At 48.5% G+C, this 24,208-nt stretch overlaps 1 protein-coding gene across 1 annotated transcript; it reads left to right on the top strand.

Annotated features, from left to right (window-relative positions):
- Positions 1 to 2,175: 2,175 nt before the first annotated feature.
- Positions 2,176 to 15,469, top strand: LOC144170387 (uncharacterized). Its single transcript, XM_077700162.1, has 4 exons — positions 2,176 to 2,238; positions 8,751 to 8,918; positions 11,931 to 12,014; positions 14,377 to 15,469. The coding sequence occupies exons 1-4, from the start codon at positions 2,176 to 2,178 to the stop codon at positions 14,440 to 14,442; spliced, it is 381 nt and encodes a 126-aa protein (XP_077556288.1). The 3' UTR covers positions 14,443 to 15,469.
- Positions 15,470 to 24,208: the final 8,739 nt, after the last annotated feature.

A 24,208-nucleotide genomic window follows, 5' to 3' on the forward strand; every position in this document is an offset into this window, starting at 1 on the left:
GCCGGAGTGAAGTGACTTGTCCACCCCCTAAAACCGCCAGAAGCAAGTGCTACCCTTACGACGATCAAGAGGCAATCGATTTGCGGTTAATTTTGCGGTTCGGCCTCATAGCGCATGCCGTGACGATGTTTGTGCGAAACCGTTTGTTGATTGGCTTGAAGTTGAATAAAATGTGTCCGTCAGATCAGGTCTTTTGGATCAGGGCGTTGTGAGCTGCTATGCTTTCACTAAGGTGGGTATATGTGTGTCATGTTATGCACGTTTTTCATTCCATACTGGTGCCAAGGCGTTTGCTAGTAGTGGTGTGGGTTGTCGTAAAAGTTCTCTAGGCACACTTTTGGCAAATCTACCAGCCACGGTGGCTCAGTGGCTAAGGTGTTGTGCTGCCGTAGTGAGCACCAGGACGCGTGTTCGATTCCCGGCCGCGGCGGCCGCGTTTCTGATGGAGGTGAAAAGCAAAAACGCCCGTGTGTACGAGATTTCGGCGCACGTTAAAGATCCCCAGGTGGTCAAAAAAATCCGGAGCCCTCCACTACGGCGTGCCTCATCGCCTGCGTTGTGTCGGCTCGTTAAACCCTACAATCAATCATCAATCACTCTTGGCAGATCTGCTAATAGGCAACTCGCTTCGCAAAACATCCAACAGATGCCGCAATAAGCGTTACCATACGGCGACGGAAAACTGACGAAACGTTCTACCAAACCTCACGTCGCGGTGCCGACGTAGTGACCACACAAATTAAGCGTTGCTATGGCGAGTGCAACGAAGCGACTAAAACCCGACTACCCATAACGACAATGCTAATCAAAAGAGCCCGCCTGCCGTTATTCTCGCTGCGGTTGCGCTGTCCGCTAGACATTGTGTAGGTAAAGTAAAAGGCTGCGCGGCATATAAACACCATCTCATGTCCCGTACGGCACCAAGATTGACGCACAGAGAGTGGCAGGTAACGGAATTGTGGGGCGGGCAAGTTGTTTTGTCGTGTGTGCCGATTGCGCGACCAGTGGCTCCTGCGGCCGCGATGCATCGCTCGGTAGGTTACAGTTTTCCTGCTATAGACCACACTGCTGTTTCACTCGCTTCCGGCAACCGTTGACTTCACGCGAAACGTCATGAACTGGCGCGATGAACGCAATGCGGTTTTCAATTTCCAATTTCTCGGCAATTAAAGCATCTTTCGCTGCCAGATAAACGCTGACAGGGCTTCGGGGCAGTTGTACTTTCTTATGATCCCAACTTGCTATTTGCCTTCATTGTCCCTTCAAGGGAGACTATCGACATATGGGGCTAACCCCTGTAATACACGATGGCAGTGATGGGCTCAGATGATGATATGTTTGGCTTAGGTTTAACTGTTGTTGTTAGTGCTGTGTTATGTTACAGCTTATGGTCGAGTAATCCTTGCTGTGCACAGCCGTTGTTTTATCCATTCGCAGCATGTTTGCAATGGTTTGAACGAAAAATTCGCTCCACCAATCACTTCTGCGCTCAGTGTCCCTGATGAAATTTTAGGAGATGGTAAAAAATTCTTACTTTGTGCTACGAGCCCATGAGGTGAATGTAAAGATGGGGCAACTACAGCTCCAGTGCTCTTAGTCGCAGCACGCCCTGTTCCCTTTTAAGTTTGCGTCACACCCCACGCCGTCATATAAGACTAAGTTATACTCGCTGTTGAAGACAACAGGCGTTAACCCGGCGTTAAACGGACTTCATGCAGCCACGCTGTGGAATTTGCTAATCCGGTTCTCTGTTCAAACACGACAGGATCTGCTCGGCAGAGCCTTTTTGTCGTAAGGGCTGGTGTTTTGGTTTAGAATGTCAGAAAGCACCGGTCTACTAGCTCATTCAAGTAGTGTTTATTTTGTGGCACACATCAGGTGCGGATGGACTGACGGAGCGGGCCTTCTATAGGTCAAAATATCAGAAGTCCCGTTGTTTTCGATTCCGACGTGCAACGGCCTCCACATAAGAGGGTTGCGTGTACGTCTCTCTGCAGAACGCAGTAGTCACACCCCCTTCGCGTTGACGATATTCGTGTTGCTCAGTTCTACTTCATTATGTCTGCCTTGAACCTTTATTTCCGTGTCAAATAAAAAATACTATTGCGATCTGCATGCACTGTATACTCAGAAGTTGCCGTCCAGGGGCTTCCAGCGCCACTTCCCAAAGCTACAATGCGCTTCTACTTTCGTGAGTACACCATGACCACCGATGGATGGCTTAACGTCCTTGAAGTGGTGAGTCCACGATTCATTCATTTGAGGATTAAACAGAGCTCACTCAACTTGGTACCCCGTATTTCCCCGGTTAACGTGGGCAAAATATATTGGCACTCTTTTATCCGTGTTCAAAGAAATAACGGGCAAAGTTTAACACAAAGTCTAATTCAGTAAGGAAACTTTATATTCTGTACGTAGTGTAGCTATTCACGGCTATCGAATTTTAGACACAGTGTGCCAGCATAAAATAGCGCGAAATAGCGAGACTTTCCGCCGCTGTCTGAACGACCTCGAGTGGAATTTTACCGATTTTCGGGATGCACTCGGTGGGAAGCCAAGCTGCTTCTAAAATATACATGCCTGCAGCCTCTCTGTGGTGAGAATTTTTTTTTAAAAGCCGCAACCTGTAGGCATACAGGCGAGTTTTGTGTTCTAAAACGTAGAAAAAGCTTTCTATACGCTACTTGTCCGTAATATTCGCTATTCCAAAAGGGGACAACAAGAAAATCTAAGGACCCTACTCTTATCTTATTTCCATGCATAAATATTGGCCGTGCAACTCGCGAAAGGTAATTCACAATATCGAGTACTCCGCGCGCTGTGTCACTAGAGGGAGAGGCAGCCATGAAGGGCAAACCAATTTTAGGGGGGCGTTAAAAGAACTACAATCACACTTTATGTTCCCCTTTATTTTACCCCTTTCGTGTGGGCGGTACTTGATTTAGAGTGCCGCAGGTTTCCAATAGAAACCGCATAATGTTTGTTTCCGAACTGCGTAGGCGTCTGGGAAACAGTGGCCTATTCAGAGTGGTCTTCTGCTTTCCTTCGGGCTTACAAGCACTGTGAAAGTGTCCCTGTCGCTTGGAGATAGTGTCACTTTACAATGACTTTGCTCAAAGGTTGTGTCATGTATTGTCTGATCTGCATTCATTACGTTACTGCTGCATAGGGGTTGTCAAACATGTTCTTTGCTTCGGCTAAAGCGAAGCCTTCTAATAAGATAATAAGAGCAATGAGTCCTCTCTGGCCAACTTTGCAGTGACGAAATAGCTTCGCACATAGGCAGCGCCTTTTAGATGACAAAAACCGCCATTTCAGCCACCTCCTGATAGCCCTTTTGTAACCAGGCACTGTAATTTTATCTCAATATTTTTTAAGCGCAAGCGTAAGTGCTTCGTCTGTGAAATCGACGAGACAGTCCCTGAAGCCTCTCTCGACAACAGCACGTCAGAACAACACCTGCGACCGGCCAGGACATGTGCAGAGGGCACCGGCACAGGAACAAGAGAGAAGCAATCTTCCGCTCTTGACTTACCGTATTTTCCCTTTCATAACTCGCCTGAGCATAGATTGAGCGATGCGGGTATGCAAAGGCCCGACGTTAGCACAACGCCATGTTTTGATGTCTGAAATCGTCAACCGGCACACCCGCAGCTCGAAACACGATGAGTTTGGCGTTGCTCTGCATGCTGTGAGGCTCAACTTGAAGGTTACCTAGCGGTAGGCCTAAACATAAGGCCTTAGGCCTAACATCACTCCTTGCCGCCTAACGACGTCAACCGCTACCCATTGATAAAAGTGCTCGTTTTGTTCAACGCAATTTAAGCTGTGAGTGCCTGCTGAGGTCGTAATATCTCAAAGCCAAACGTTGCGACTAAGCTCCAGTGCCCCGGCGCCTGCCCACCATAACATATTAGAGAGTTTTAGCAATCCGCCTGTTCCGTCTCTTCCATTCGTACCATTCGTACCGGGACCCGACTGCGCCTGCGTTCGCGGGCACGGCGAGGAGGACACCCCTCACCGTAACGAATGCGCCGGCATAGCGAGGGCCGGCCCGCGGAACCAATCCACCCCGGAACGAATGCGCAAGTGCCCAGTCGGGTCCCGGTCAACACGCTGCGAACGCGGAAAGGACGGAAGAGACGGAATTCTAAAACTCTCTATTCTCTTCCCTACACTTCCGTGTTTCGAAGGCAGAAATGACCAAAATAATTGTCTCATCAGAAAGGCCTACAAATATGCGCTACAAATTGCCCTGAGTGCACCCACTGCCAGACTTGAGCGCCTCGGGGTTCGTAGTACTGCCCAGGAACTGGTCGAGGCATATCATATAAATAAGCTCCGTCGCCCCTCGGCTACGTCCACTGTACAACATATACTGGTCCGCCTTAGTATGGTGCCCCAGCCCGCTCTGAACCGTCTATACCCATCCCCCGACCTATCCTCGACTGCCTCCGCATCCGCCCTCTTCCGAGGAACATGCACCCCGCCTACCAGAAAGGTAGAAGGGGGCAACGGCCGCAGGTGCTCACCAAGAAATGCGGCAGAATACCTCCATCACGACACCTTTTCCCTCGCAGTCATTAATAGCTCAAATAACCTCTTATTAACTCTCCAACCGTCCGCACCATCACCCTTGCCGCGGCAGAGGAGGCGGCAATATGGTTCGCACTATCTACGCGGCCGTCACCTACAATTATAATCGCTTATTCAAATACGGCCGTCCAAAACTTCACCCGCGTGTACATAGCGTCCGTGCGGTCCAAAATTCACGTTCAAGATCCCCGACCTTCCTGTTAGACATCGTCTGGACCCCGGCGCACACTGGTTTGGAGCAGCGCCCAAAGCTGCACGAGAACTCGCTATTCGTGCCGGTGCCAGCCTCGTCCCCGATACCACGGCGCCAGGTCAGCCACGGATCAGTGACACATCAGTGACACATCAGTGACACATACTGACAGAGTTGCACACACCAACAGTGGGGCATTGGACAACGCTTTATAAGTAGGAATGTATGCTGCAGACTATGCTGGGGCATGCATCCAGCAATCGATGAACCAATAAATCAGTTACTTAGAGGAGGGCAAGCACTACAAGAGTCGACCACAAGGAGTCGGCGCGTGTATTTCGAACCTTGTGTGCTTACTCTCAAGCCTAGAAAAGCTTTACATACGCTCTACAAAGCGCTTTATAAGAAATAATGTACGCTGCCTTCGCACGATACACTGTGGTTGGCGCAGCCAAACCGACACATCAAATTACTTAAAAACAGTCGACGCGCTTACGCGCAACCCTGGTTCATAAATTGAAAGTAAATATAACTTTCCTAAATTTGTGCTACTAAATTGGTCCCAAGAAATCTCTGCTGGCCCTGTCGAGCACAAAGGGTTTCTCAGAGCCCAGTGCGAGCAACGTAAACCCGCAGGCAATTTGTCATGGTGTCGACGCTTACCACAGCTACCATATTTCAAAAAGACGCATATTCCCTTCTCCTGGCCGGGCGTCGTTCCGAACGTCGCGGAAGGCACGCCTCACCGATTGGGGGCGATAATTGCCTTGATGCTGCGCACGTTAGCGAAAATGCCGCGCAACCTCCTCAGTTGGCACTTTAATTTCCCAGGATGACGGGGACATCTGTTGGGTGTGCAACTAAGTTTTTCCGGATTAATTAGTTGGTCCGGCTGCTCGCCAGTTATATCCGGCAGGCTTTCGTGATTTCGGCGGAACGTTTTAAGGTGAATATAAACTAAGGGTGTATGCCGTGCTGAGCTATTGGGCTGAATTTCAGCGCGCCTCCACGCCAGTTCCACCTGAAATTGCTGTATCAATAAATAAGTTCGTGTAATTGTGTCATTTCGCACTCCGGGGAGGCATGATTAGCACGCCATGGAAAGTCGGCAATCCCTGCACGCTTCAGTATACGCAATTCTCTATGAGCCTACGCAGCGCCTTTCCACAGAGTGCGTGCGCAGGCTTACGACAAAACTGTACCATAAGACCTTCCGCAGCCGAATTCTTGGCATAGGTGTTAGCAATATTCTACGATTTCTTTGGGTGGATAATTTGTACGCCAAATTTGGGGTTATAGGAAATTGCGAAGGCGGGCTTACTTACACTGGTAGCCCACGTATTAGAAAGAAGCTTTCATTCGTAAACTGTGCACCACTGGATTAAAATTAAGTGATCGTTTATCAAACAGAGCAACTGAGTTTTCTGAGCCAAATTTCTTTCTCAAATACGATTATCTATTTTATTTCGTCCACAACAAGATAAGTGTGGCATGTTCTGATGAGTAATGTTGACGCCAGGGTGTCGAACCGAAATCGAGCCCGATTCAAAAGCCAAAATTGAACCGGTATTTTTAGCCCAAGTGAACCACCCAAACGGGAACTGAACAAAAAAAAAATTGACGGTTACCACGGTTCACAAGGAAACGGTTCGATCATGCGTTATTGATGATGCGCGATCAATTACTTTTTGGAAAGCAGGGCGAATATTGGTTAAAGCGCATACAGGCGATACACAAGAAGAGGACAACACGAGCGCTTCGTGTTCGTGTTGTGCTGGACAACACAAACGCTCGTGTTGTCCTTTTCTTGTGTATCGTCTGTCTGCGCTGTAAACATGAATCAGATCCAACTAGCTCTACTTTCCGTTTTATCGAGTATCTGCGAAAAAACAGCGTAAAAGAGAAACGGGACACGCCGCTGCCCTGATTTTCTCGCCCTCCCTTTTTTCCGTCTATGTTCGAGCTGCTTTCCGCCAAAAACTGTACAAACTAGCACATATTAGCGCCATTCTGCGGTTAACGACATTTAAGTGCTTTCTATTCCGCGTACCATCTATACTTCGCAATCGCTTACACTCTTTCATGCATCCGATAAATCACTAGAAATATAAATGCTCTATTCTCGCTCATGACATGAGAAAATTGATGCGCACCAATATCGCAAGCGTATGCTGCCTCTTGTTGCGCGCGCAGAGCGGAAAGCGTCACAACAGAGATGTCGTGCTTTTTGCAGCCCGCAGGTGGTATGAAACATCGACTTTGTCTTTCCCCGGCACATGTCTCGCAAAGCTAGTCCAGGAGCAACTGAGCCGCAAACTTGCTGCGCTGCGTATAAGGGACGATTTACTACCTCAACCCACCCTTGCATTTCATGATTCGTTTAAAAAAGATCGCACACCTGGTGTAAGCTCTGGAGAAGTGTGCTACCATGGGAAAAAAAAAGAAAAGCAGTGGCCGTACACACGGTTTAAGATATTTCTCTAAAGCTGACCAAACACAAATAATTTCTGCTTTTTTTTTCTGCCTCCCCCAAAGGTTAAGGATAAAATCGAAACATCGATTTTGCTCTAAACGTTCCTTCCTTTGGCCTTCCACATAACCGGATGTGCCAACATTGAGAAGGTAGAAAGGGCCAGGGTAAGTTGTAGAATATTCGGGTTTTTTCACAACGCTTGAGGAGATCAAATTTTAGTCTATATGAAGTAAAATATTCGTAACAGACACAGCAGAGAAAACGGTTACCGCATGGAGCTCAGTTTTTCCACTTTCAAAAGAAGGTCAGAAGGTATACCCGGCCGCCACCTTCTCCGAACTTGAAGGCACTACAAATTTCGCCCGTGAAGAAAGGGAATCGCTAAAGTACGGGTGGACCAGAAGGGCGCGGTCCTCTCCGCCCTTTTGTTCTCTGGTGTTCTTTAGCGCTTCTTTGCTTTCACAGGGGACAAATTTACGACTAGGCCAACTGGCAGTGCGGCTGCTGCTCTCGTTACGGAGCGGGTGGGCTGTTGTCGACACACGAAAAACCTCCACGAAAAAGAAGTTGCTGTTTCTCCTGCGTCTAGCGCTAATTCACTCCTTTCAGGTCGTAATGAGATACTCAATCGTTTCTGTCCGCATTGCAGCGATCGCTGCCACGGCAGGTGCCAGCCGTAACTGAGCCGTCTTCTCGCTTCGACGATAATTCGACGTACGTCCTACCGCTCAGAAGCCTGACGCAGAACCTTGGATAAGCTTACGGTAAAGCTTATCCGTAGCAAAATACCACACGCTGCAGCTGGTGACTGCGAACATATCATCTCGGCTTCAAATCAAATATTCCGCTTCAAAAAACAAGGTGGGGGGGGGGGGGGGGCGCCAGCGGCACTGTCTTTTGGCTTTCGCTACAATACGCGTCGCATATGAAAGCAAGTACAAAATCCAGCACTACTTGCTAAATCATTCCCCAACAATTATTGCCTGAAATCCAACTCCGCCGTGTATGTACAGGTCCATTTAACGATTCAGGCGCAATTGTATGGATCTAGCTCGTTTTGTTTCGTCTGACAAGAATACTCGGCTTTAGAGGACTACAAGTTAATTTGCTTTGGCGGTTTTCCCACCATTTCATTAGATGCTACTGCATGCATGTTACGCGGAGTCGCACAGAGCCTCGTCTTCTAGGCGTTTGTGTAACTTAGCTATCGTGAGATAAAGTTTCGAGAAATACGCAGGAAGTTAGAGAAGCATACCTTCGCCTCTCGTACGCATTGTATACCGAGATTATCAAACCATGCAGAACTGAGACGAAAACTGTGTCCACATGGGTGCAAAGATTATTTCATGACAGTCGTTATGACCGACTGGTGTTGCGTGAAAGTCTACACGCTGCCCCGTATACGTGTGTATCTGTCTACACACAGCGGCGCGGGTGCATTGGCGACGGTGTGACACGTAGTCTTCGGCACTGGCGAGTCGTTCGCAGGTGATGGGCGCCTCCCTTTGGGCAATTTTTGACATCCTGGGCACCAGCACGTCGAGCGAGCTGTTCCTGCACACCTGGGCATGCGCCTTCACCCTGAATGGTTTCGTGTTCCTGCTCGCTTCGGTGATGAGCCTGCAGACGGCGCTGATGCTGCCCAAGCTCTTCTACGTGAGTGCACGAGCGCCACGTCCAGACGTTTGCTTTGTTTTATATTTTCAGGTCTGTGTACTGGTTTTTAAGGTAATGTGTTCACATCTTGATGTGTTCACGTACGTAGGATGTGTTCTCATCTCCTCATCACGTGGGGGGAACGAAGGCTGGATGCGTGCAGCGCTGACATCCCAACACAGAAGTATAAACCAGATAAGGAACGAGGAAGTGATAGACGGGTCGGTACAGCGTCTAACCCCATTGTCGGAAGGTTTCTGACGAGCAAGCAGGTGTCTGCCACATTCGCAAGCGCACGTCTGCTGGTGAGTGCACAGCGGAAAACTTCAAAAGCATTCACGGCGGCAAAGGCGATTCTGTTGGGCTTCATGCCTGCAGGTCTCCTTTCCTTTCCAGCCGTCCAGTACGAGACGCGTGAATTTAAAACACACGGACTGGCCCTGCGCAAGCCGGATAAACACCGCAAGTTAGCTAAAATTCGCCCTGGAACGGGGATAACCATGATTGCAGAACCGTGATACCTCGCAAACAAAAAAATTTCCCTCCTAATATCAATAATGAAGAAATGCTTTGTAAACCGCTTTTAATTTTTCGTAATTCGTCGTCAAAGGGGGCTGGTACGCGCAATGGCTTCGGGCTTGTTCCTGTTTGGTGTCGTAAACGTAAACCAAAATCTCATTTTCAACATTGAATGTGTGAAAATGCATTGAAATCGTCCGAGTTCGTTGAAATCCGAAAACAGGCATGAGCCGGAAAGCTGCACCTCATTTTCTCTTTGTTGCGGCAAGTTTGCTTTATGGCATATTCGGCATTTTTGTGGCAATTTGTAAAGAAAGCCAGTAGGCGCTTTTATTTTGTTCATTAGGCCCTTCAGGAGCGAAACATATTATATCGAGGGTGTGTGCTGAAAAGGAGGGGCAGTTTCCGAAAGAGTAGTGTCCGTAGTAATGTAAGAAAAGCATAAAGTTACAGTTTAGCGAGTAGCCTGGTGTAACACCTAAATTAACGTACTTTAGTGCTGCAAAAAAAAAAAAAAAGGTTGTCAATACGTGATTGACTAAGATAGTCAGTGCAGTGGTGTGGTCGTTAGAGAAGTCGGGTTGCTTTCTTGCTTCCCGAATTATTTCTTGGTAGTGCGAAACTTTTAAAAAACAAGAATATGTTGTTAGTGACTTTTGGTTTTGGAGAAATGTGCCGATGGTATAGTTCACTGTGATCCTTTTTTTCACGCGTGTCTTGTTAACCACAGCGCAAAAATAAAGAAAGCTGGCAGCAATTAACGATAGGGCATTCTGGTTGAACCCTTATGTGGGGAACAAGCCCTTTAAAGGGACGCTGCAACACTTCCGATAAACGCTTTCACTATTTGCTTCCGCGTCTGGAAGCACTGGTAAAGCTGCAGTTATCGCCAGCACGGACCGGCACTGCGGGATTTGCTCGTCGCAGCAGATCCGCCTTACGTTTCTGCTTTGCTTTTGTGGCTTCCTTTTTTAAGTGGCTGTCGTCAAATGCGTTCATTGCTACAACTGAAGAGAAGCCGGCCAATAGCCGCTACGGGACTATAATGACGTAATTCGAGTGCTCGAAGTGCGCCAAGACCGGGAAAGAGAGAAAAGTCTTTTCAGCAAGTTTCCAAGATGTCTGATGGGCAGCAGTTTTTGGGAGAGTTTTATGCGCCCCCCTAATATAAGTACTCTATGTGTTGGTTGACTACGTTCTGAAAGCATTTAATATTTATAAGGAATTGTAAAAATTGTTGCAGGGTCCCTTTAAGGGCTGAGATTAATATTCCGTGGAAGTATTGCGAGAGGATGTTCAGCCATACGACAGGCACTGCGTCCCTCCTGTTGTCTCGTACCTTTTAGCCCATGTTCCACGGGTCTCACTGCACGGTTTCCGGGGTGGTTTTCCTCTGCCCGACCAGTCACTGATCCCATGATGTAGGCCTTGTGCGAAGGAATCGGGAGAATGGGAGAGTGAGCAGTCACATAACACGTCTGGAATGTGTAGGTACCCGCTTCAATACCTGTAGCTAGCTTGTCGACTCCTCTTGAGGAGCGTCGAGTAAGTTCAATGGCCGTTTTCTGAGTCTGTCCTCCACTCCATATGTTTATTCGACTCTTCTGAACTGAGGACACCGCAATGCTTTGACTGGCGAAAATCGCTTTCATGGATCTCCTCGACTGGATGCTCAAGCGTAGCAGGAATTCAGCATACCGGTATAAGTACTGAATTAGTACCTGGCGCTCACCTCCTCGATGGCATCAAATCCTCGTTCGTTCTCTGGCCGGTATCGCTGCAAACGAGCGCTCTAACGCGGAGCTGTATTAGGCCAGCTTTCTATGCGTTTCTCGATATCCTCGCATTAAAACTCCCGAGGCTCCACGTGTCGTTGTAGCGTTAGGCGTTCCATACCACGCGCTTTATCGCGGCAGTATAGTCATGGGGCGCGAGCAGCGGCGCAAGCATGGGACGCAGATCGTAGGATGCAGAGCCAGCTGGGAGCGTAAGGTTAAAACAGTTCGTCCCAGCCGGCAAAAGGACGAAACGCTTCGAGAAGCAGGGACGACATCAAAACGCCTCAGCATTTCAATTGGACGTCAATGCTTTCGCATTTATAAGCCCTGATTGAGTGTCCTTGGGCTGTTTTTCGGACGTCGTAGTCGGTGATTTTAACGTGGATGGACGGCGAGGTTTCGTTTCGGAAAAGGTTACGCATTTCGTGCTCAGCCGTTGGCTTGCGATGCCACACCGAGTCGTCCCAGCGGCGAACGTTCGTCAATTGGTACTAGCCAAAGATTTGTGTGCAGTTTCGAGTACGCTGTATATAATAGCGACGAAAAAGCCAAGGCTTTGTCGTCGCTGTAATATACAGTGAGGACATACAGTAATGACGGTCAGAAGGCATTGTGACCGCCATTACTAAGTCACAGTGACTTGTGGACTCCGCTGTTCAGCCGCATTCGCAGGGCGCAATTCCCTGGAACTTGCTCCCAATGTTTTCCCTTTCAGTACACCTTGTTCCAGTTGGTGGCGGCCATCGGTTACATCTCTGGCGGAATCGGGAGCGTGAACAACACTTCAATCATTGACGGGGTGAGTGAAGTCGCACGTCTCTTGGTGCGATTGCATGCATGCGCCGTCATCTGAGTACTAAAAGGCGCTGTGGGAGATTAGCTGGTGTAGCGTGAATAATTACGGCTGAAAGCCTTTTGTCTCCAATCGTTCTTACTCTGCCTGAAACGAGCAAAATAAGATGCTTGGCGCTACAAGCCGTTGATGTCGGCGGCTTTGGCTTACAGGGTCAAGCCGGCTTGCAGGGTCAAGCATTTTATGGCCATACGATCTCGAAATATTCCGCTTTACTGTAAGCGACCCATATTTGAATAGGCCCTCTATTTCGTGAGTCGCTTATAATTCACGAAATAAAATTTTTCTCGCGAACAATTAGGTCTGACGCCCGAACAAAACTTCGCAAACAGCCCTGTTGTGTGGCATAATGCTTTCAATGATCTTCAAATGATTATAACTCTTCTGAACAGTATTGCTTGAAAATAAAAGAAAGGTCACAAGTATAATACCTACACACTACACGCTCTGTATATCTCGCACTCTGGCAACATCCCAGTGAAATGCAGGGACTTGTACGGCTGGTTTGCGGTGCTCGAGGCTTGTCTAGACTTTAATCAGCGCAGCTGCACGCGAAGTTTTCATCACAAAAACGTGCGATTCCACGTTTACATCAGAGGTATTTTGTCCGTCCTCCCCACTAGCAGCCAACCACTTCGTGAAGCGACCCCTTTGTGGCGGCCTTCAGCACGTTATAATACTCAATACGTTAGGCTTGGGAATTCCTGTGCAGCTATAGTTAGTAAATGAAATGGTCGCCATCCCACCCTGCGAAAGTAGATTTCCAGCAAAGCTGTTGTAAATCACTACAAATGGTGATGGGGAAGGGTGTTAAATGGTTCTCGCCGTCTCGGCGGGCTTGTCGCTTGTGCTCGGCTAGTGTCACTAGATAAGGGTACAGAGGATCGGCACTCTTTTCTCCTATTGGTACGTACCGCCGCCTTGATAATTGGTCAGTTCGCATTACGTGACCTTTCTTTGCACTGCGACGGCATGCATGAGGGCCACCATTTTGTTGGTTATGCGTTTTAGTCGGTCAACTCTAGTAGGCTTAGCTTGTCCTCCCTACTCTGCGGCTGCGCGCGACTGACGTCGTTCCGAATGCGAATCAAATATAACGCTTGTAACAGCATTTAGCAGCAGAAGTGTGTCGAAAGATGCCGTTTTGCTGTATCTTCGGTAGTGTTGTTAACAAACGACCCGATCGAAGTTTACGGCGAGGTCGTAGATGCACCAATCTCGGAACCTGATAAACGCCAAAATGGCTGCCGTTGCCGACTTGCGTGCATCAGTCGCAGTACTCTAATACCTTATTTACTGCCACTACGCTCGGCTTCTCTGGCGGCAAATTCTGGGTCCTGCCCAGCCGGACGCACGCGCTCGGCGTCTTGAGCAAGAACTGCTCTATTTAGTGACACTAGTGCTGCCTATAGCCTTCAAAGATAATCTGCAGACATAATCTTTACCAGGAACACATGGGGGGAGAGGGTCCCATTGTTCACAGGAGCCTTATCATCAATAATGCAGTTTCAATGCTTGTTTTGTGGTTTCCTTAAACGAATTGTGAGCTGTACGCTGTATCAGAGCCTCCTGTATAACGGCTGTATGCCTGATTAGCAGCTGACGCATGCGCGTGGCATCTTTGGCCTTTAGGGCGCCTTGGCGTTTTTGCCCACGGAAATGAAACCATTTGGGGGTAGAGGTATACGGCTTTGTTGTAAAAAAAACGTACTCAGTGTTATTTTCCGTGGCCTTTTTCAAGGCTGTATGTATGATGCCAAGTTCAGATGTGTAGAAAATGCACGATGTACAGAGGTCAAAATTCTTAACAACAACGCACGAATGTGTGCCCGTCGATAGACACATTGCAGCCTGCTGATAGCCGCCGACGTGACCAGTGAGATTAGTGGGCCACCACTCGGTTGCAGCTAAGCTTTCAAAAATTAAGGAATGGTGGAATTTTCTCCCGCCGGAAGGATTAATGCGCAGGAAAATATTCTGATCACATAATGTCAATGACGGAGAAAACGATGGAAAATTGCAATAGGCAACTGACTGTTGCCCATTCTCGCGATCTCACTGAATCCCGGTAATATTATGGAGTAAAAAAAGTTTCTTGCGATGTTCAGCCTAGAATACATTAATGTTTAGAGGTACTGACTGCCAATGTAATCTTAGCGGCCTTGAACACAGAGTAATATGGACTTGCGCTTAGCATAACAATCATTTGTTGACTTGAAATACTTGTTTTTGTCTGTTTGGGCTGTAGTAGCATAGCAACAAAACTTTCTAATCCTGTTTCCTTCCCTGATCTCTCTTCATTTCGCAGATCACGGCTATCGTCTGCGGAGTGTTCCACCTCGTGCACTTCGTGTACAGCCTAATCAAAAACTGACCGCAACCTGCTCTACTGACTGCCTTTTTTGTGTGTGTCATCTTAATGTGAAAGCGTTTTACGGGCTCTAAGTGCTTCTCAAATTTTTTTTAACCCAATCTCGCGGAGCCCATCCCCTCCGAGTAGTTTTAATTTTCTCGCCAAAGTACGAATTCCTGTTGGTACCTGAACCACATCGTCGCATGCAAATATCTCAGAGCACTCCTTTAATGCACCCAGAACACTTGAGCTGAGGGTATTTTAAACTGGTGTTTTAATTCCATAAACATCGGTAGGTTGGCCAAAACAATGTGTTCTGCAGTATAATGTATCTGGCACACAGAACTTGCACCCCATTATTGCACGTCTGTAAAAAAAAAAAAAAAAAATGCGAGCTTCCGGCAATTCTAAATTCAATGAGAGCCCAGTCTTTCTGTGCGGTAGAAATTCGAGCACTCACGTACGGACCCTAAATACAGAAGCAAAGAACTCTAATGTGAATTTGTGGCGTTGCCATGTTTCCATCTTATAATTGCTGAACACGGGCACTGTTATGCAGAGTGACGTTTCTTTCATTCCTGTATTCGGAAATTATTCGATGCGTGCTATGCTGACATCTGCTGCACATCTATTTCACCGCGCCCCCAGTGAACCACACTGACCTTGCAGTGTGTAAGAATATTTCACGCTTCAAATAACGTGTTCAGGGTCTAATTTGTTTCGTTGAGTAGTGCTCGGTCAACGCCGCCTGTACTATCCTTGCCTAACGCGTGAGCGAAAAATGGCCGAACAGCCACTCTCCTGTTGTTCTCTCCTACCCGTTCCCGCTCCGTAGCCTTCCTACGTGCTTTCATGTCCGCCAGCCAGCGCTGCATCTCGGAAACTATGCAAAATAGTTGACAGTTTGTCTAGTGTTCCCCAGGCGGCGCTCCGACGCATTCGAGGCTAGAGTTCCTGTATATGCTCCCCTAGGGGAGCTATATACAGGAACTCTATTCGAGGCAAGCTGACAGACACACGCTGTAGAAGTGGGTGCAGTGTTCGCGTCTCGCGAGCAGTGACGTAAGGCGGGACCCCGTCCGCCGGCGCGCACCACATACCGGATGTGTGCCTGAACTAAGCGTCCCTACCACTCCCATAGGAAAGCGGGCGACGCGTTAGGCAATGTTTATACAGGCGGCGTTGGCTCGGTCAACGGGTGCAGTACGTCTCAAGAAATTTGATGCCAACAGACACATTTTAGCTGCTGCCTATAGGTTTAATAGTTATGAACGTTCTTGTATGCGTGTCTTGTTTCAATGTACACAATTCCTTCAAACTAAAACGAACATTCCAATTCGGTTTGCAAACTCTTCGTTACACGCTAATCCGACCAATGTCGTCCTTTCTACATTGACCTGATTGATTTTATTTTGTGGCACTGGTGCCACGTATTGATACAATGCCGATTAATTAAAAAGGGGAAGAGAAGTAGAGGAGCAGTACGAGACGCCAAATGCTAAGCAGACGTTTTCTCTCAAAAACCCTTGATTAAAAAAAGTGAGTAAGTGTCAGGGGGTTCTTTTGGTACCACATAGATGAAGCGGTTGAGAGGTTTATTTATAGCCTCATACGTGGGTAATTTGGGGGAATTGAGATTACCTGTGTCGTATAACGTCGTTCGTGACCGTGCGAGTACAACAGAATTGTCCAGGGAAGCAAGCGCTCACACAAGATCGCTTAAGCAACTTATTCAAAGCGTTCGCTGCGCCGGAGTTCTTCAACGGGATTATCCGAATACGGGTGGCATAATGCTCGATTTAGAGGTACATACGTTTGCAAATGGCCGTAAAGGAAAGCTCCGGCAGTAGGCGACAGCGATGGTTCCAGTCGCATGCCTGGCCATGGCCACGCGCTACATGGCACTTGAAGCCAGGCAGGAACAGGAAACACCGGAAAAGCGAACGTTTGAGATCACGGTATTTGAGATCATCGTCCGCTGGGCAGAAAAAGCAGTGCAGCAAAAGCAAAAGCAAAAAAAAAACTGCACCCGAGAAGCACCGCCACGTGCACATGCTGCAGAGCCAACTGTCGACTGGTGGCCGTCAGGGTTGACAGGTAGAGCTTTTCCACCTAAGAAAACTCAACGAAACACTAATGTGCATGAGTGTGCCTGTATTGCTTGTATTCACTTGCGAGGCGCGCATGCAGGCAACCGTGTGAGTGCGCCGTCACTCGTTACGTCGGGCTCCGCGGGATGGCGCTACTTGTGCGTGCTAGCACATGACTGTGTTGCACGTTAACAAACTCTACCTCACCAAACGCAAAGTATTGCCTCGAGTCCAATGTGAGTGCGATTATTAACATCTCTGCTGACACCACCGTTGAGAATCGGGTTGAAACGGAGCAGACGACGCACGCCGGCGTTTTTTTTTTTTTTTTTTTCTTCGGCGTGCGGGCGCAGTGCGGCTTGGCATCGGTCAGGTGTGTGGCCGTTTCCAGTGTTGCCATGCGAAGAAATTGACAGCTAAACTTTTCAACGAATACCACCCATACGGGCTAGAATGGGGGGGGGAGGGGGGGTAAGTAGGGCAAATGAAACTTCCTGCGCAGTTTCTTGCCTGAAGCGACGCGAGATGCTGTAAGTGCCCTGTTTACAAAAGATGTTTTTGTTTTGTTTGTTTGTTTGTTTGTTTGTTTGTTTGTTTGTTTGTTTGTTTGTTTGTTTGTTTGTTTGTTTGTTTGTTTGTTTGTTTGTAATGGTAGTGACTGAATTAGGGATCCGTTCCTTCAAATCCGTTCCTTCCGAATGATCCGTTCCTTCAAAGCTGCATGGTTATTGCAGGTTTTTATCGCTTTTCGTACTGGAGCACTGAACTTATTTAGGCGAAACCCTGATATGTCTCATCAAACACTGAAAATCTCCGTCGCTGTCCTCGTCTTTGGCGTCAACACGACTTGTACCAAAATGGCCACCGCTGTAAATAGGAAATAAAAAATTCCTCCGGAACATAAGTCTGCTTACTTCCTTCGAAGGCAAAAGCCTAGCAATTATCAAAGACTTTATTACTGCTACATTGTCTTTGCGTCGATGTCTTCACGCCCGTTTCTTTGTATATTAACGCTAATTACGCCGAAAGGCAGACTGACTGCAATTCACGCGGCATTTACTTCGCAGAGCTCTCCTTTTTCCCAGTTTCCCGTGCCGTCACGTTCTCCAGTTACACAGCATGCACCAGGCTAAATTCTGGTTTGTTGACCGGCCTCTCTTGAGTAAGGCCAGTCATGGGTGTGCGTGCGTGCGTGCGTGTGTGTGTGCGTGCGCGCGTGTGTGTGAGCATGTGTGCGTGCGTGTGTGTGTGCGTGCGTAATGTGCGTGTGCATGCGTGTGTGTGTGCTTGTGTGTGTGCGTCTGTGTGCGTCTGTGCGTGTGCGTGTGTGCGTGCGTATGTGTGCGTGTGTGTGTGGGCGTGCGTGCCTGTGCGTGTGCGAGAGTGAGTGCGTGTGTGTGCGTGCGTGCGTGTGCGTGTGCGCGTGTGTATGCGTGTGTGTGTCCGTGCGTGCGTGCGTTTGTGTGTGCGTGTGTATGCGTGTGTCTGTGTGACTGCGTGTGTGTGCGCGTGCGTTTGTGTGTGTGTGCGCGTGTGTGTGCGCGCGCGTCTGTGCGTGCGGGTATGTGAGCGTGTGTGTGTGCGTGTGCGTGCGTGTGTGTGTATTTGTGTGCGTGCGTGCGTGTGTGTGTTCGTGTGTGTGCGGCGTGTGCGTGCGTGCGGCGTGCGTGCGTGCGCGCGCTACACTGTACTTCGTGATTCACTGCACTTCGCAACCAGTATCACTACTTCATTGCTTGTTTCCCTGTATGTCGCCCTGTACTTCTAGTGCACCACCCAAGGGAAGCCTAGCGCTGTTGGTGGGCGCTCCCAAATAAATAAATAAATACGTGAAGTGTATTAATGTGCTGGTTGTAGTTTCGCTACGGAAGTGCACTTCGGGACATTTGGAATAATAACTTGTCAAGCCTGATCGCATATCTGCAATCGTAAGGCACCCTCTCAAATGTGCCGACAATGTCCATGCCCAGGTTCAGCCACGGCTGCTCTAGAAAGGGGACAGGTTTCAAGGGTGCAGCTCGCACCTTGGTGGTCTTGTCTGCGTCCTGGCATATGCTACGCCTCGGGTTAGGTAGCTCGACTTGGCGGTCCAACATTTTTCCCGCAGCCGCGCTTTTGTTCGCACCACTCCGGGATGCGCCTCATGATCAGCGGCAATTAACTGCAGAATTAACTGCTCCGTGAGTGATGTGGGAACCACCAGCCGTATGCCACGCATGGTCAGATTGTCTACCACTGAAAGTTCGTCGCGTACTTTGAAGAAAGGCTGAACATCAGCCGGCATGGATTTGTTCGCCAGCCACGACGACTTGCTTTGTTGAAGTGTGCTATCTTATAACTGGGCCTGTTCCCACTGTTCTTCTCGTAATGCAAGAAGGTATTTCGAGAGCTGACCTCATCCAACCGCGTTTCCTCTTCCTGCGAAGATGAAGCGGGAAAGCGGGAAAGTGCATCCACCACTTGATTTTGCGACCCTTTGCGGTACTTCACCGTATAGTTGTACCGTAATGGGCGTACTGCCCATCGCTCTACCCGCAAGGGGCGCCTTCCTAACCCTTAGGTTGAAAGCATAGCCACCAAGGCTTGGTGGTCAGTCAGCAACATAAAGTAGCGTCCCCACAGGTACTCATGCCACCACACGCACGCCCAAACACAGGCAAGAGCTCCCACTTCTCCTACCAAACATTTCCTCTCAGCTGGCGAAAGAACTCGGGACACGAAAGCGACAGTGTGCAGTTCATGTCCATCCACCTGTTGTAAGACTGCTCCAAGCCCGCACTCTGACGCGTCAGTGGACACTACAACTGGAAGGGATGCATCGAACATTCGCAGTGTAGGGCTAGATGCCAATGAGTCTTTGGCCCTTCGGAAACTAGCGTCAGCCTCATCAGACCAAAGAACACGAATTGGTTCGACAATGTCAGCGAAGTTGGTGGCGCCAGTGTTGCTGTAAGTACAGCTCGAGCTAACAAAAGAGAAGACCCTTCAAAGAGCAACCGCTCGCGCAAGTTCTGAGATACACCCGCGCCGAACTGGTCACGCAGGGAATCTTCCTGAGAAGGAAAGGAACACGTAGCAGAAAGCTCACGGAAGGCGGTAACGTTTTCATTGATTTCTTCACCGACTACCTGCACTCGCCTACCGAACGGTGCCGTTCGACCACAACCTTGGTTGTTGTCGTGAAATGCGCATCCAGCGCTGCGACAGCCAGTGGCGTAGCCAGGGGGGGGGGGGGGGGGGGGCTAACCGGGCTCAAGCCCCCCCCCCCCGAAATTTTTCCGGCCGGTGCCGTGCTGCCTGTTGTGCCTGGTACGTCGCCTGTGAACAAAGGGGCATAACCTTCGGACGTGCTTAAAGGGGCCCTAAATAGGCTGCCAAATGTTACGATTTTGCGTGCGCAGTCACTGGAGTACTATCCAAGGAACGTCATCCTGCAAAAATTGTTTAAATTCGTTAAGTATTAGCCGAGTTATCGCTCATTAAAAGGGGCCGCCCATAAGGCCTAAGGCTCTCCTCCTCTAGTAGCTCCTCCGAAGCACTGTGGAAGCCGCGACGTCATCGACCCGGCTCAAGACCACCGAGAGAAACAGGGGAATCCATCACCCTCCTTGATGTACGTGCAGTCATTGGCTGCGCCAAGCCCTGCGCGCGCTTTTTTTTTTAGCACTCGACGCGCATGCTCCGCCCACCAGATTCCGGTTGCACGGTGAGCGCTGTCGCTGTGGTTCGCGTTCGCGGCGCCGCACTGGGCAGTGTCTTGTGCGTCATAGAGGCGCGTCAGAGCCGGAAAGAACTGCGTCAGAGCGCGCAAGTGTGGCGGCAAGGTATGGTTGGTGAGCCAGGAGAGAAAGTGAAATCTTTTTTTCGTGTTTGTGCGGCCCCTGCTTTACGCAGAGGTGTAATATTTGGTACACGTTGTCGAGAAGGGGTACTCTAGCAATTGCGCGATTGAAATGGCGACCTTCGGAAGCCTATTTAGAGCCCCTTTAACGTTGTGTCCCTTCGTGTGTGGCATGTCGCCACACAGAGAATAATTGCCCGGCTGAGTCGTTCTCAGCAGAGTAGATTGACTCGTCACGGTATGGCCGGGGAAGCATGGAGTGCGCAAAAAAAGAGGGACCGCCGGTCATTGATGGGTGAAGACTGGCACGATGAAGGCCCGAAAGGGAAAAGACGATCTTCGTATGCGTAAGCAGAACCACGGGTAAGCGGTGGTGGTTCTGAAGAAGACGATGGTTCTGCGTATTGGGCGAAACGTCTGCTTTAGCTGGATGACTGTCGGGGGGGGGGGGGGGGGGGGGGAGAGGCGGGGCAGAGGGCCTTTGTGGGTGAGGCGCACAGCAAAGTATGAACCTCTTCTGCACGTTACCCCTTCATTCTTGTTCACGTTTCTGTGGAGCCCGGGAGGGTGTTGGCGTGGGATAATTGTATGGTCTCAGCTTGCGCGCACTGCATGTCCTCTCCTGAAAGCGGTGTTCCAGACAGACATTTTCTCCTCCGCGATTAGGCAGATTCGTTCGGCGGTATTTTTTCGCTAACCTAGGAAACTGGGGAACACCCACTTGACAAAAAGGGCGCGCTGCCCCCAAAGCGGGTTTACATGAATGCGACAGCAGCGTATCGCATTGGTTCGGCGAATCCGGCGCGGCTTTATTGTAAGCGCGAAGGCGCGACAGTCAGCAGCCCTACCACGGGCAGACGGCAGTCGCGACAGTAACCAATACCCGATGGCCATCTTCGACCTCGGTCACAACTAAAGCCCCTCCATTGCGTCCACGGCCGCTTTTTCCCTGGGCGGCGGCTGCCCAGAGCTGTGTATATTTTCAGGGGCCTGAGTCACAACAACGCCGACATGAGAGAACGGTGCAAGGGCAGAAGCGCCCTGGCTTTGGGAAGCTCACACTCCAAGTGCCATGCAACACACAAAAGAGGCCGCAATTGTAAGCCATTTTCTTCCTTGACCCCTGATTTATGCTTGCGTGATCACTGTATCTTTTAATATTTAAATAATTGCTTCCTAATATTTACACGACGTCATAGTACCTTTATGTTTGCGAGCCAAAAAAAATTATATCTCTGTTTATTTCTAATGCAATTTTTGCGTTTGAATTGGTTGTTGAAGGAGCGCCAGCTATAAACCGGGTAGGTACCTTTGAAAGAGGGAAAACGTAAATTCTACTCATATAAATGCTTAACTATCCTATGATGCACAAAGTTGACGAGCGTTACTCAAAGCGTATCGGGACAGCGTTAAGTTCCTTAAAAGTTACCGCTGTCCATGAAGTACATGAAGAGTTAAAAATATATATGTGTTCGCTGCAGCTTTAGTAGTTTGCTTCATCTACATTCACGCAACTCAATGCGAGGTAGCCGCTGTCGCATGGTGTGCCCGTTATCGGAACTTTTGTTGCTGCGTTTCATACCGACGCGCGCATTCACTGCTACACCCAATTTTAAAATCATCATAGCAGTGTGCGCAAGTGAAGGACCTTCGTACTGGTGGCGAAGAAACCAACGTGCCTTTCTTGTAGAATTTTCCTTCAGCTCTTTCTGGCCTTTTTTTGAAGTTTTGTGGGTTCAAGAGTATCGTTCTTTCAATGCTCAATCGATTTGGCATGATGAACGAATGTCGTAATTCAAAAAAACAGGCTACCGACCACAGGCCCTCTCAGAAGACCAGTACACTTCCGCCCCCCGCCCCACATACGGGTGCGCGCTGAAGTGATTTTGCCTGGATCCACTACTGTTATACGTCCTAAAATATCGCATGAAGTAAATTTCGAGCATTACTTAAAGGAGCCATGAAGACAAAATACAAGTTGGGTTTATTAGAAAGACTGCTTAGTCCCGATAACAATGATACCAATTTCATCGCAATCTTCGAACAAATAACGGAGATATTAAAGAAAACGTTTGAAGCAGTCGCGACCCCCTAGCCAATTTCCCGCAACTTTTCTATGACGTCACGGAACCTTGTTTGTGCGATTGGCGGCCGCCTAAGAGACCTGTCGCGACGACACATGACTGGACGTCTGTAATGGGGCCTCTAGTTCCATTTTACCGCATCACTTGAATGCTAACGTGCAGTTAACTCACTGAAAATTATATTTTATTGTTGGCCCGTATGACGTCATTCTTGCTCCATAACACGTCACTGTGGCGCAAAATTTGAAAGTTTTTAAATACTTCTTGCTTTTTTTTCGTTAAAAAACATCTTTTGTGGCTCTAATGGAGCTGAGTGAGATACTGAATCCTCGTTCTTTCAAATTAAACGAAGTTGTATTTTCTCTTCATGGCTTTAAGTAACCGAAATGACCGAGGAATTATCACTGTAAACAACTTTGCAATTTTTTGCCAATGTATTGTGTCGTAGCCTGAAACCATGCTTCAATTTGAACATCACGGTCGCTGTACCCCCTTAACTGTACCATTACTTTCCGTTTCATGCTGAAATGCGGTAGTCTGTGGCATTTATGTACGCGGGGCCATGCCATTACGCATGTTTTCTTGGTGCTGCGGGCAACAAAATGCTGACTCGTGTCGAGCATCGACCCAAGCCTGAAGGTCATGTGCAGCTTCCCACTGCACCCTGTTTTCTGGTGGACCAAGGTGCGTCCCAATATAATAATATATTTCCATTTCCCGAGTCGCTAACGAAAACCGCAAAATTCATGCGCGTCCTCCAATGCTGTTTTATCGTTTACCTTTAAAACCGCCAGTGTGTGCTCGGCTCAACAATGGCAGCGCACGCGTCCACTAAACAGTATGTCCTTTCATTAATGTTTGAAACCAGAATGGTAGGACCTCATTATAATTCTTTCCTGAGATCTCACGACAAAATTCCAAATGCAGCAAGGTTTTGCTCAACTTGCATGCCTAACCGCAAGATTATGGTCAAACAACGCCGTCTTTGCGTTATTATTTGTTCTTGATAAATTTAAAGTTCGTTATTGCATTGAATAGTGAACTTTGCAGTGATTTGCTCTACCTCATCCAGGAGTGGTACTTACACCTAAATTGGATTGCCGCCCCACAAAAGTTACTGAATAGTACACTCCTCCAGGCAGACTGTAGGACATTTACGCACGAAGCATTGAAAACTTGACAGAGAATAATGCAAGTATTTCAGAACACCAAGGCCGAACTTTTTACAGCGGAGTCGACATTTGGGCGTACCGAAACGTTAACCAGATTGGCGATGTTACAATGCACCAGCTTCTCATATCTGCCTGGCGTCCTTAGAAGCTATGAGGTGGACTGCGTCACAGAATCAAAACAGAAGCCGAAATTTCAACTGACATGGCTTGACAGTACCGATGGCTGAATTATTCCGCTTTGCGTGAGGGCTAATCCTACCATGTTCGTGTAATTTTCGCCGTTAACAGCGCAGTTCTCGCGCGTGATGTCTGTGTAACGCTTCTTGTATGCATAATTCATAGCCTGTCGTTTTTTTCTTAAGGTAAAACCGGCGCTACATATAACGTAAGTACATAGACTCGGTGTATTCTGCACAAACTTTGCCTCATTGGCCTTACACTGGAAGATTCTGTACGGGCGCAGAAGGCTTATAAGCAAAACAATTTCTGCATTTAAGCATCAACTATGTAAAAAGATCTCATTTTTACGGCCTAAGTAATTTTATTGCGGATGTCACAGACACCATACTGCACATGTTGAAATAAAGCAAGTAATCACGT

Source organism: Haemaphysalis longicornis, unplaced genomic scaffold (assembly GCF_048455015.1).
Source record: "Haemaphysalis longicornis isolate Haplotype H1 unplaced genomic scaffold, Haemaphysalis longicornis Haplotype H1 scaffold_1, whole genome shotgun sequence".
Taxonomy (NCBI): Eukaryota; Metazoa; Arthropoda; class Arachnida; order Ixodida; family Ixodidae; genus Haemaphysalis; species Haemaphysalis longicornis.

What these genes read in the sequence shown, in the direction of transcription:
- LOC144170387 (XM_077700162.1), top strand. Translation starts at nt 2,176, where the DNA reads ATGCGCTTCTACTTTCGTGAGTACACCATGACCACCGATGGATGGCTT. An exon ending in GGCTTAACGTCCTTGAAGTG is followed by an intron (nt 2,239 to 8,750) that starts GTGAGTCCACGA and finishes AGTCGTTCGCAG; the next exon opens with GTGATGGGCGCCTCCCTTTG. An exon ending in ACACTTCAATCATTGACGGG is followed by an intron (nt 12,015 to 14,376) that starts GTGAGTGAAGTC and finishes TTCATTTCGCAG; the next exon opens with ATCACGGCTATCGTCTGCGG.